Source organism: Opisthocomus hoazin, chromosome 8, assembly GCF_030867145.1.
Source record: "Opisthocomus hoazin isolate bOpiHoa1 chromosome 8, bOpiHoa1.hap1, whole genome shotgun sequence".
Lineage (NCBI taxonomy): Eukaryota > Metazoa > Chordata > Aves > Opisthocomiformes > Opisthocomidae > Opisthocomus > Opisthocomus hoazin.
This window is the reverse complement of record NC_134421.1, coordinates 67,814,633-67,827,401: the sequence shown is the minus strand read 5'-3', so window position 1 is coordinate 67,827,401 and position 12,769 is coordinate 67,814,633. Positions and strand designations below refer to the sequence as shown.

Here is a 12,769-nt window from a genome sequence, read left to right as displayed (position 1 = left end):
ATAATTTGGTACTTGTCACTGAACTTATTTTCCTGTTCCCTAAAATTAATAGGTATTAACTCAGCTTTTTGATTTTTTTGTTTTAAATAGCTATTGTAATAACCTACCTGTCTACACCAATTTCCTTTTAATATCCAAAGTCACCTAGAACTTCCATATTCATTTACAGAATTGCAAAATAAAAAAGCAGTACTATAGCAAACAAACTAAACTGTGTTAAGGCAGCAGCTATTAAAAATTTAAGGCAGTGCTAGGTAAAGACGTTCCTAAATGTTATAAACTGTAAATACTACAACAACAATTAGGATGAACCAAATCTGCAGAACAGATATTTCAACTGTGGGTCTTAAATAAAGGTTAGCCTTAAGCTGAGGTGTTTCCCCTGAAGTGAAATGTCGTACCTGCTTCCAATCACTAGCAATTTCATAGAATCATAGAATCATAGGCTGGAAAAGATCTCTAAGATCATCAAGTCCAACCCCAACCCAACACCACCACGCCCGCTAAACCATGTCCCCAAGTGCCACATCTACACGTTTTCTGAACACCTTCAGGGATGGGGACTCAACCACCTCCATGGGCAGCCTGACCACTCTTTCAGGAAAGAAATTTTTCCCAATATCCTATCTAGACCTCCCCTGACACAACTTGAGGCCATTGCCTCTTGTCCTATCACTAGTTACCTGGGAGAAAAGAGACCAACACCCACCTCACTACAGCCTCCTTTCAGGCAGTTGTAGAGAGCAATAAGGTCCCCCCTCAGCCTCCTCTTCTCCAGACTAAACAGCCCCAGCTCCCTCAGCTGCTCTTCACCAGACTTGCTCTCCAGACCCCTCACCAGCCTCGTTGCCCTTCTCTGGACACCCTCCAGCCCCTCAATGTCCTTCTTGTAGTGAGGGGCCCAAAACTGAACACAGCACTCGAGGTGTGGCCTCACCAGTGCCGAGTACAGGGGCGCAATCACCTCCCTGCTCCTGCTGGCCACACTATTCCTGATCCAAGCCAGGATGCTGTTGGCCTTCTTGGCCACCTGGGCCACTGCTGGCTCCTGTTCAGCCGGCTGTTGACCAGCAGCACCCCCAGGTCCTTTTCTGCCGGGCAGCTTTCCAGCCACTCCTCTCCAACCCTGTAGCATTGCAGGGGGTTGTTGTGACTGAAGTGCAGGACCCAGCACTTGGCCTTGTTGAAACTCATACGACTGACCTCGGTCTATCGATCCAGCCTGTCCAGATCCCTCTGCAGAGCCTTCCTACCCTCAAGCAGATCGACGCTGTCACCCAGCTTGGTGTCATCTGCAAATTTACTGAGCGAGCACTCAATCCCCTCATCCAGATCATTGATAAAGGTGTTAAACAAGACTGGACCCAAAACTGAGCCCTAGGGAACACCACTTGTGACCGGCCGCCAGCTGGATTTAACTCCATTCACCACCACTCTCTGGGATTGGCCATTCAGCCAGTTCTTCATCCAGTGAAGAGTACACCCATCTAAACCACGGGCAGCCAGTTTCTCCAGGAGGATGCTGTGAGGAACAGTGTCAAAGGCCTTACTAATGTCCAGGTAGACAAAATCCACAGCCCTTTCCTCACCCACTGGACAGGTCACCTGGTCACAGGAGGAGATCATTTCCACACTGTTATATAAAAAAGCACCTTCCCTCTGCTACTGAGTATGTTCTCAGGATAAAATCCAAACCAATCTTACTGGTATGGCAGGAAGACAACAGAAGTCTAAGTGTCTTCAGGTTCCCCAAGTTTACTAATTCTCAGTTTGACACACAAATAAGGATACTGGGACACCAGAAGAATCATAGATCTACACTGAAACTACTCTTTAAAAGTTTCTAGTCTTTACTTTCTCCCGTCTTGTTCTCGGTAGCAAGTTATACAAGCAGCTTGAGTGCTTCATCCCATCAAACTTACATTTACTGCCCTGTCAGCAATCAGTTGAACTTTGAATATACCTTCCAAGAGCCAAGGAAAGCTGTGGACAGGACATCGCCAAGGAGAGAGAAGAGTTTATAAACTACCCATAGTAACCAAGGCCTACTGTACTTGAGCAAATGAGCCCTAATTTTCTGCCAGGTTCCCCACATCCAGCAGCCTTCTGATACACAAGACATTTTCAGCTACTTCATATTTTAAGCTGCCACTGTAAACGGGTTTACAAATCATTGCAGATCTCTAGCACAGTAAGTTTGACACTGTCCCCAGACTTGCAGTTTTCAATGTGCATTGGCCTGTTTAGTTGATTTATGCTGTAAACACCTGACAGATCGGTCATAGGGAATAATGGGTCTTACAGATGATAACCATTAAGACAATTGTTGGAGGCTTTTGGTACTTACTGCTTAGTTTCAAATTCTTGCAGGAATAGGAGTTTCTTTCAGAAACAGTAGATTGCACAGGCTCAGTATTGCAATATACATGAACCCATACCACAGTTAAAATATACAGTGCAATATAAATTGTCTTTCCAGAGAAAGACAGTTGTTATGCTCATCCTAATTACATTCCTCCTATTAGGAGGATTTTATTTCTCAGGAAAATAAAAACGTCATTTGCACTGAATTTGCTTTAAAGAATCATAAAGGAGTCTTGATGGCACGCTCAGGTGAAATCTGCTTTATAACGAGACATCATTAACATATAAGCAACAAATATCACACAATTAGTGAAGAGACAGAGAATCTACATACAGTTAGTTTGTACAGCCTTCATATATTATAAATATTTCAGATTTAATCCCCTGAAGTTGACTATGGAGAGAATGAAGTCTGCATAGTCTTTGTATTGGTATGACATCACTAGAAAGGAAATATGGTCTAATGTCTAAGGTCCATCTACCCTACCACGTCACAAGAATGACTGCGGTGTGATGTAAGGGAGCCCACAGTAGCTTTAGGTTACAGCTACAGCAGCACAGAAACTGGCACATGGTGATCTGCCAAAAAGCACCTCCATAACTGCATCTCAGGTACACTATGGCACTCGAGCCATGAAAGTGAAGACTCCTGAAAAGCGACTGCAGCAGCAACTGTAGCAGACATGAGTAACATTCTTCCATGCCTAACACATAAGAAGAGGCAAATATCACAATACAAGGAACAGGAAAAGCTCAGGAGTTCATAAGCATACCAAAATCAAGAATTCACCTGCCAATCTGAAGGCGTGTGATTCAATTCCCATTGAAGTCCATGATGAACTTAGGAGTGGCTTCAGTTACTTTTGCATGAGAAATGATTCTGACATTCCTTCTCCAGTAAGAATGCCTACAACTGCAGCCACAACACCAGACACGTGGTGTTGCAGCTGTAGTTTACCAACACAAAGACTTCTGTGTGTAAAACAGAACTCTTTGGAGGTCATACACCACATTAACTCACCCTGACGAAGCAAAGGCAGTCTACAGGTAAAAATGACTGTTGTAACTGACAGCTCATAAAAACAATGACACTACAAAATAGAAGAAAGAGCAGGGAAAAAAAATCCCCCCTCCAAAAAAAACACACCCCACCCCCAATACTATAAAAGTACAGAGTTATTAATAAGTTTTCCACTCATCACTGATTTTTCTGGATTTTAACTGCACTTCATGTATTCAAACATAAATGCCAATCACAAAGAATGGCAGAGAGTCTTGACTGGGCATCATCTAAAGCAGCAAGTCAGCTTGTGCTCAGTTTCCGCACCTTGTATATTTCCACCTGCCAACCACACAAGTCCTAATACAATTTAATATTCTCATCTTTATTTGTCAAAAATACATAGATTATTTGTTACAAATGAGGTATCTGACTGGATTCTGGTATTTTCTGACTTGACTTTATGATGCAACGTAGGGTCCCAAATCGGCAGAGACTTCAATAAAGTTACTAAGTATATGAAATTAAATGAGATTTATCTTTGAAGGATTGGGATACATAGTTGTTCATTTACAACTGTTATGTAACCTTAAAAGTGTTAGGCTTTTTTAACAATCAATATTATAGTATTTTTTTAAACAATTTTTCCAATAACTTCAAGTTTGTTTATATACAACATAATTACTTAAAATCAAAACTCACCTGCAATTTCGTTTTATATATCTTTTTTGTAGACTATCAATTTTCATTCCCAAATAAAACACTCAAAAAAAATTTCACTCTCTACACAGAATCAAGTTACAGAACTTAAAAAAGCCAGGAATGGAATTGAAAAGTACAGTGAAAGATTACCCAGCAAACAGTTTCCATAAGATCTATTACAAAGCATAATAACACTTTCACCAAACAGGTAACAGAATAAAAAGCATTAATAGTAATAGTAGCAAAGTCTTAAACTTCTTTTCAAGCTTGCTACTTACTGTAGGAACCCAAATCTATCTGTGACTTTGTAAAGACGATAGTCAGCATCTTCCCATGGTTCGATCTGCGCACCCTCCCGTCCCTAAAGGGCAGGAAACACAAGAGCCAAATTAAGTTTGATGACACAATAAGACAAGACACAGAAGACAGGATTCAACCACGCAAGACATAACCTTTGGGACACACTGGTAGTAAGGTAGAGGAGGGGCAGGAGAACACTAGTCGTAAACTGACCAACCAAGAAAAAAAAAAACCAAACAAACAAAAAAAAAAAAACAACAGAGAGTAGCACACCTCTCCCAGCCCCTACAAACAGCATTTTCATCACAGGAAATCTCTTTCGGTCACTGCTAAACACAGAATAAATTTCAACCACAGACTTGCAATAATCTCACACCTGTGGTCACTCTGCACAACAGTCCATCAAGCTCCACACACAGTGCCTTCTACTCATTTATTCCCACATTCCATCTTTCCTGAACCATCACCTGACAACAGCAGATACTGGACAGTCTTGAGCCAATGTCTGCACTGACTTCCAGCAACTGGCAAACAGAATGCAGCAATGAGTTTTCCCTCAAGGAAGCACTCATTCATGTTCCTCTCTTCTACTCCAATTGGCAATTTTTGCAAGACATGCAGAAACTTCAGTATATTTCAGCTATATATTCTTCTGGCATGGGCTACATCCAGGTTACTGGGTGTGAAGAGAGGCCACCACTTGGAACACAAACCACGGGCAGGCTTTTTTTTATTAAAAAAAAATCACAGCCACTCACTTAAGTGCACATTGTGCAAACCACCACTAAGTCTAGTATGCAAAATATTTCATAAACATTATAAAGAAGTCTACTGCTTAGCACCCCAATGACACATCTAAAGCCCGTAAGCGATACAAGTATATGTCAATATGGTGTAGGCATTCTAGGCATACTCTGTGCCAGGCTTTTACTTGACTAGCGGTTCAAGAAAAAAAGGATACGACTAGGGTATTTCTTCAATTCCTCACAGTAATCATAAAATGACTGAGGTTGGAAAAGACCTTTCAGATCGTCGAGTCCAACTGTTAACTTCACACTGCCAAGCCCACCACTAAACCATGTCCCTAAGCACCACATCTACACATCATCTAAACACCTCCAGAGATGGGGACTCCACCGCTTCCCTGGGCAGTCTGTTCCAATGCCTGACAACCCTCCCGGTGAAGGAATTTTTCCTAATATCCAGTCTAACCTCCCCCGTGCAACTTGAGGCCATTGCCTCTCATTCTGTCACTTGTTACCTGGGAATTACCTGCATCCTCCTTTCAGGCAGTTTTAGAGAGCAGTAAGGTCCCCCCTCTGCCTCCTCTCCTCCAGACTAAACAGCCGAAGCTCCCTCAGCCGCTCCTCATAAGACTTGTGCTATAGACCCTTCACCAGCTTCATTGCTCTTCTCTGGACACGCTCCAGCACCTCAATGTCCTTCTTGTAGTGAGGGGCCAAAAACTCAACACAGTACTCCAGGTGCGGCCTCACCAGTGCCGAGTACAGGGGACAAGTACAGTACAATCTGACAAACAATGCTGTTCACTCATCTTTTAAGCTCTCTGTAATGATTTAAATGTTTCTATTACCATAACTGAAACTTAAATAAAAAGAGTAAAAGTCCTTCCGATCTCACAAATATATGTTTATATATATTTAAATGATATATATTAATGTATCATTAAATCTGGCCAAGGACATCAAGGGCAACAAGAAAAGGTTCTGTAGGTATGCCAGGGATAAAAGGCAGGCTAGGGAAAACATGGGCTCTCTCCGGAGGGAAACGGGAGACCTGGTTACCTGGGATATAGAATAGAATCGTAGAATGGAATCATTAATGTTGGAAAAGACCTCTAAGATCATCAAGTCCAACTGTCAGCCCATCACCACCATGTATACTAACTATGGAGCAGGCTGAGATACTCGGTGACTTCTTTGCCTCAGTCTTCACAGGCAAGTGCTCCAGCCACACCACCCAAGTCGCAGAAGGCACAGGCAGGGACTGGGAGAATGAACCACTCACTGTAGAAGAAGATCAGGCTTGAGACCATCTAAGGAACCTGAAGGTGGCACAAGTCCCTGGGACCTGATGAGGTGCATCCATGGGTACTGAAGGAACTGGCGATGAATTTGCTAAGCCTCCATCCACTATACTTGAGAAGCTGTGGCACTCCAGTGAAGTTCCCACTGATTGGAAAAGGGGAATTTTTCAAAAGGAAGAAAAGGAAGACCCATGGAACTACAGGCCAGCCAGTCTCCGTCCTCTGTGCCCAGCAAGATCATGGAGCAGATCCTCCTGGAAACTATGCTAAGGCACATGGAAAATGAGGTGATTGGTGACAGCCAACGTGGCTTCACTAAGAGCAAATTGTGCCTGACAAATTTGGTGGCCTTCTACGATAGGTTTACTGTGCTCATGAACAGCAACCAATGTCATCTACCTGGACATGAACAAAGCATTTGACACTGTCCCACATGACATCCTTGTCTTTAAATCGAAGAGACACGGATTTGACAGATGGACCACTCAGGGGATAAGGAACTGGCTCACACTCAAAGAGCTGTGGTCAATGGCTCGATGTCCAAGTGGAGACCAGTGATGTGTGGCGTTCTGCAGGGTTCCATGTTGGGACTGGCACTGTTTAACGTCTTTGTTAGCGACATGGAACTGGGTCTGAGAGCACTCTCAGCAAGTTTGCTGACGACACCAAGCTGTTTGGTGTAGTTGACACACTGGAGGGAAGAGATGCCATCCAGAGGGACCTTGACAGGCTGAAGAGGTGGGCCTGTGTGAACATCATGAAGTTCAACAACGCCAAGTGCAAGGTCCTGCACATGGGTTGGGGCAATCCCAAGCACAAACAGAAGCTGGGCAGAGAATGGACTGAGAGAAGCCCTGAGGAGAAGGACTTCAGGGTGCTGGTTGATGAGAAGCTCAGCATGACCTGGCAATGTGTGCTTGCATCCCAAAAAGCCAACCGTACCCTGGGCTGCATATCCCCAGCAGTGTGGCCAGCAGAGAAAGGAAGGGGATTCTGCCCCTCTGCTCCACTCTGGTGAGATCCCACCAGGAGTTCTGCATCCAGCTCTGGAGCCCCCAGCACAGGACAGACATGGACCTGTTGGAGCGGGGCCAGAGGAGGCCACAAAATGATCCAAGGGCTGGAGCACCTCTGCTGTGAGGAAAGGCTGAGAGAGTTTGGGCTGTTCAGCCTGGAGAAGAGAAGGCTCTGGAGAGACCTTACAGCAGCCTACCAGTACCTTAAGGGGCCTGCAAGAAAGCTGGAGAGGGACTTTTTACAAGGGCATGGAGTGATAGCACAAGGGGTAATGGCTTTAAACTGAAAGAGGGGAGATTTAGATTAGATGTTAGGAAGAAATTCTTTATTGTGAGGGTGGTGAGGCCCTGCCACAGGTTGCCCAGAGAAGCTGTGGCTGCCCCCTCCCTGGCAGTGTTCAAGGCCAGGTTGGTCGGGGCTTTGAGCAGCCTGGTCTGGTGGAAGGTGTCCTTGCCCATGGCAGGGGGCTTGGGACTACATGACCTTTAAGACCCCTTCCAACGCACACCATTCTATGATTCTACATACCGAGCATCCTCAAACATCTCAGTTTCATTAGTTCTAATACATTACACTACCTTCAAGTAGCCACAAAGCAACTTGCCATGCACCTGAAAAATGAGCTGATTGAGTCATTATCCAGAATATCCCCTGTGGAGGGAGAATTTAATTCACCCAGAGGCCAGTGTATCATGAAACCATCAGATTAGTACTACACAGTGTATTTTAACCAAAAGCTAAAGGGAACCATGATTCATTCTTTAAACAGACATATTACTAAGATTAATTATAAAATGTCTTTTAAATTATTATCAAGTTCACTTACTCTGTCATACTTGGCAACTATCTCTGCTCGTTCTTGGGCAAGTTTGATAGCAGCATCCTGCTCGGCATCTGCACCTGTGGAGAATTAAAGTAATGCTGTTCAGATTCCCTTCCTTGTAAACAAAGAACTACAGCTAAATACTTGGAAAATCAACTTCAGAGAGACTACTTGGATGGAGAAACACCAAAACAACTGTATCAAAACAAAATATGACCTTGGTGCATGTCCTGAATACTGTTCAGAGTAAAATACACTTATTGGATGACATCCTAACTGCTGAGTTTAGCATGTTCCCAATTTTCCACCAAAGCAGATATTAAATAAGGTTAAAAAAATATAACTGAAAGACTCAGTAAAGTAGTAAAAGCTTCTAGTTGCCAATTCCACAAACATTCACGTATGCAAAGAATGGCAAAACATACACAACCAGCTTATAACAAACGTGTGAACTGTTTACAGGATTTGTAGAGAGGGATTAGAATACTGATGAACGCTGAAGAAATACTGCATGACTTCATCTGAGAAATCACCCAAGACCTATTTCTCAGAAAACAGGGAAGGACATTGTTACAGTGTCGGAACTGCAACTCGGGCAACCCGGAGCTGGAATAAGCATAAAGATACAAAAACAGGAATGTTGACAAGCAAGAAAAAACAGGGATGCGTGGATAAGCACTGGACATCAGCATGTTGCAGATACAGCAGAGTTTACTACAGTGGTAGAGCCAAGGGTTTAAATAAATCCATTTTGATCAAGGTGAAGCAGACTGCACATGTAACTGAATTTGGGTCCATCTCTAGAACATGGACAGGAACGTAAATAGGGCACCTTCAAAGGAAAATTAAGAAAGATAGTGCTTTGAATATTCAACAACATAATGCACTTCAATATCCCAAATGCGATTATGATCTCAAAAAAATGAGGCAAATCAGTTTTAATCAATGACAAGTTTGTGAAAGATTCAAGAGTTGATCTGTTTCAATTATTTAAAAGCAATGAATTCTAGGTAAAGCAAAGCTTTAAAAAGGTTTGAAATAATTTTCAAGCACACACTGTTATAACTCCAGGCATGTGTTTTATCTTCACTATTTAGTTCGTGGCAACATAATGAACTTCAGGAATTGTACATATCGACCATTCAGATCATGAAATAGAAAAACAGATCAGATACTACAGTTGTCTATCATATGACATTAACAACTCATTTATTTCTTCAAACCCAGTATTTCTTTAATAAAATTTACCTACATATTTCTCAGATGTTTAGACAAGAAGTTCTGCCAAAGTAGCCTTCTGATCCATCTGTCAGGGATTTCACACAGTCTCTGCATGTTTTCACTTGAAGTTTCATTAGGGGAACGCAGTAAGAACCTCAGCATGCCCCATCACAGACACAAGCACCAGCGTTCAGGCAACAGTGATACTTAGAATCACAGAATCATTAAGGATGGAAAAGACCTCTAAGATCATCAAGTCCAACCACCAACCCAACACCACCGTGCCTGCTAAACCATGTCCTGAAGTGCCACATCTACACGTTTTTTGAACACCTCCAGGGATGGGAACTCAACCACCTCCATGGGCAGCCTGGTCCAGTGCCTGACCACTCTTTCAGGAAAGAAATTTTTCCCAATATCCAATCTACACTTCCCATGATGCAACTTGAGGCCATTGCCTCTCATCCTATCACCAATTACCTGGGAGAAGAGATCAACACCCCCCTCACTACAACCTCCTTTCAGGGAGCTGTAGAGAGCAACAAGATCTCCCCTCAGCCTCCTCTTCTCCAGACTAAACAGCCCCAGCTCCCTCAGCCGCTCCTCATCAGACTTGTTCTCCAGACCCCTCACCAGCCTCGTTGCCCTTCTCTGGACATCCTCCAGCCCCTCAGTGTCCTTCTTGTAGTGAGGGGCCCAAAACTGAACACAGCACTCCAGGTATGGCCTCATCAGTGCCCAGTACAGGGGCATGATCACCTCCCTGCTCCTGCTGGCCACACTATTTCTGATCCAAGCCAGGATGCCGTCGGCCTTCTTGGCCACCTGGGCACACTGCTGGCTCATGTTCAGCTGACTGTCAACCAGCACCCCAAGGTCCTTTTCTTGTCCCAAACTTCCTTAAATGGAAAGTCTGACTCCTTCTTTAAAGCTTTTACTTATGATCTCCAGAAGTTACACTTTTGTTCTCCTCATTCTGGCCCCCTTCTGCTTGTCACCATCATTTGTCAACCACAGCACCCCCATTATTAGCGAGGACATCAAGCTTTGTCATTTTTTCCAGTGCACACCAGAACCAGCACACATGTATTTAGATAATGATTTGAGGGAGAAAGTAATAACAATTAAGAATCACATCTGCTACATTTGGAAGCTACGCATCTCTGTCACAACATTGATAGGTAATATCCTCCCTGCAAGGTGAGAAGCACGCAGACTCATTTCACACTGCTCATCCTTTGGTGGTGTCCAAGCAGTGCACTGTTCCTCCTGCTCCTGCAGGTGCTGGATCCACCTTTATTCCTGAGCTTAAAGAGGACGGCAAGACACAAAGCAGTTTGGTTTCAGGTTTGTTTTTCTCTGACACAGTTTTACAACGATTGCGGGACGCCATTACCCCAGCTACCTATGTGAGCGCTGACCACGACAACTCTTGCACACCAGCTGCAGCACCCTTCTAGAGCCTCCCCCAGCACTGCCATCACACAAGGGCACACCACGCAAGACTGAACTCTGTGCGACTCTGAGCGCATCCAAGCACCATATACTCCCTGACACAACTACAACAATCCGTTTTTCATCCTTTGCTAGTGGACATACTACGCCTGCTAAACTGACAGCGTCCACTAAAGCTACCAGATCTACACTGATGAAAAGCAGTAGGTGAAGCCTAGCACTACTTTCAAAGTGAGAAGCTAAAGGAACCATAAGCAAAATTAAATTGCATTTTCTTTTGTAAGACACAAAGAGGTCTGTGCTTACAGTAAGTCTTTATAGAAGGCCAGTTATGGGTTTTTGAAAAGTAAACTTTAAGCTTGCTTAGAAACCTGACATTCCTGCAGAGAATGTGAGTACTGAGCAATATTCGATTCTCCAACGGACTGATATGGGGGGACAGCTTACTTGTTTAAAGTATGACTGCTTCTGGGCTTCATGAAATGGGGAAAAATTCCTATCATTATTTTCCCAGTAAAAGAGAAATTAGATCTGATTCAAGAAACAGTGTGGACAAATAATATATAGTCAATATTGTAATACACAGTAGTTGATACGTTCAAGTGGTAAGCAGTCGATACACTTTTTTTATCAACAGAATTTAAAAAATACATTACTACTTGTATTTAAAAATACCCAAATGGATGAGCACAGCTCTTCAACAACACAGATCGAGTAAGTGGCAGAAGTTGAAACAAAGTTTAAGCCTTTGCTTTAAAGAACACAAAATTGTATTTGTACCAGAAACTTAGTCCTGGTTTACACTGAAAACAGAGCCATGGCTTACCTTCCTTTTCCCCTGCATAAGTAACATACGAATTAAAGTCTGGCATGTTCTGTGCCTCATGACAATTCAATCACATTTAATGTGGAAAGTACCATATTCATTGCCTTTAAAGTAATCCACTTTCTGCCAGAATCATCTTAACCTTCTAGCTGCGCTGAGATAGTTTAATCCATCCACAGTGAAAATTCAGAAAACTGCTTCAGACTGAGACAAGAGGTTATATTTTGGGAGATAAGCATAAAATATTATTTTTCTTGTAAGAGGAATTATTTAAGTATCTCTAAGTTAGAAATTACACAACGATTCCTGATAAAGTAAAAGCTAGATATGGGAACAAGAAAAATTCTTCATGAAATACCTTCCTAGGCACCAAAATACATCCCTACATGACTATGAAATTAAAGACAAATAACTGGTACTCTAAAGTCTTATCAGCTTTATTCAGTAAGTCTTGTCTCACTGAAAGTAGTTCAAGATGTGAAATAAGTATGATTAAATTTTCCAATTAAAAGTTAGCATTGCAGATGATCAACACCACATTATACAGGTAACAACATAATTTCAGATGAGGCTGACAATATACACTAAATTACCTACTACAGGGAACTGATTTTGACTAAAAACTGTGGAAATGTATTATCAACGACCTAAAAAAAAAAAAAAAAACAACAACCAAAACTGGTCAGGCTTACAGGGTACAACAAGCATGCTTAAAACCCTGCCAAGCAGCAATGTCACACGTCTAGCTTTTGAAAAACATCAATCATAAAAACAAAAGGCCAAGAACAAAATTTTCTGGACAGTTGGCCTGATCCATATAACACTTCCCATTAGAGAGTATTTTTCCTTCGTCACTCTGTCACCCTGACCCATTTTCTATATTTACATATATTACAAATTTTTTAAGATTTGAAAACCAGTATGCAAAGCAACTGAAGCATCATTACAGACATAAAATCAAACAGAAAATCCTAATCTGCAATGACATAAAAGATTGCCCTAACAGCCAGATTA

General features: G+C 42.6%; 1 protein-coding gene across 6 annotated transcripts in view; it reads right to left on the bottom strand.

The window, feature by feature from the left end:
• The window catches only part of USP6NL (USP6 N-terminal like), a 138,436-nt gene that overhangs the window by 63,361 nt on the left and 62,306 nt on the right, over positions 1-12,769 (bottom strand). For all 6 annotated transcript variants that reach the window (XM_075428302.1, XM_075428301.1, XM_075428305.1 and 3 more), the window contains 2 exons: positions 8,257-8,330; positions 4,345-4,427 (listed from right to left, as the gene is read on the bottom strand). In XM_075428302.1, the coding sequence (XP_075284417.1) occupies positions 4,345-4,427; positions 8,257-8,330 (157 nt within the window). The remainder of the gene's footprint in view (positions 1-4,344; positions 4,428-8,256; positions 8,331-12,769) is intronic.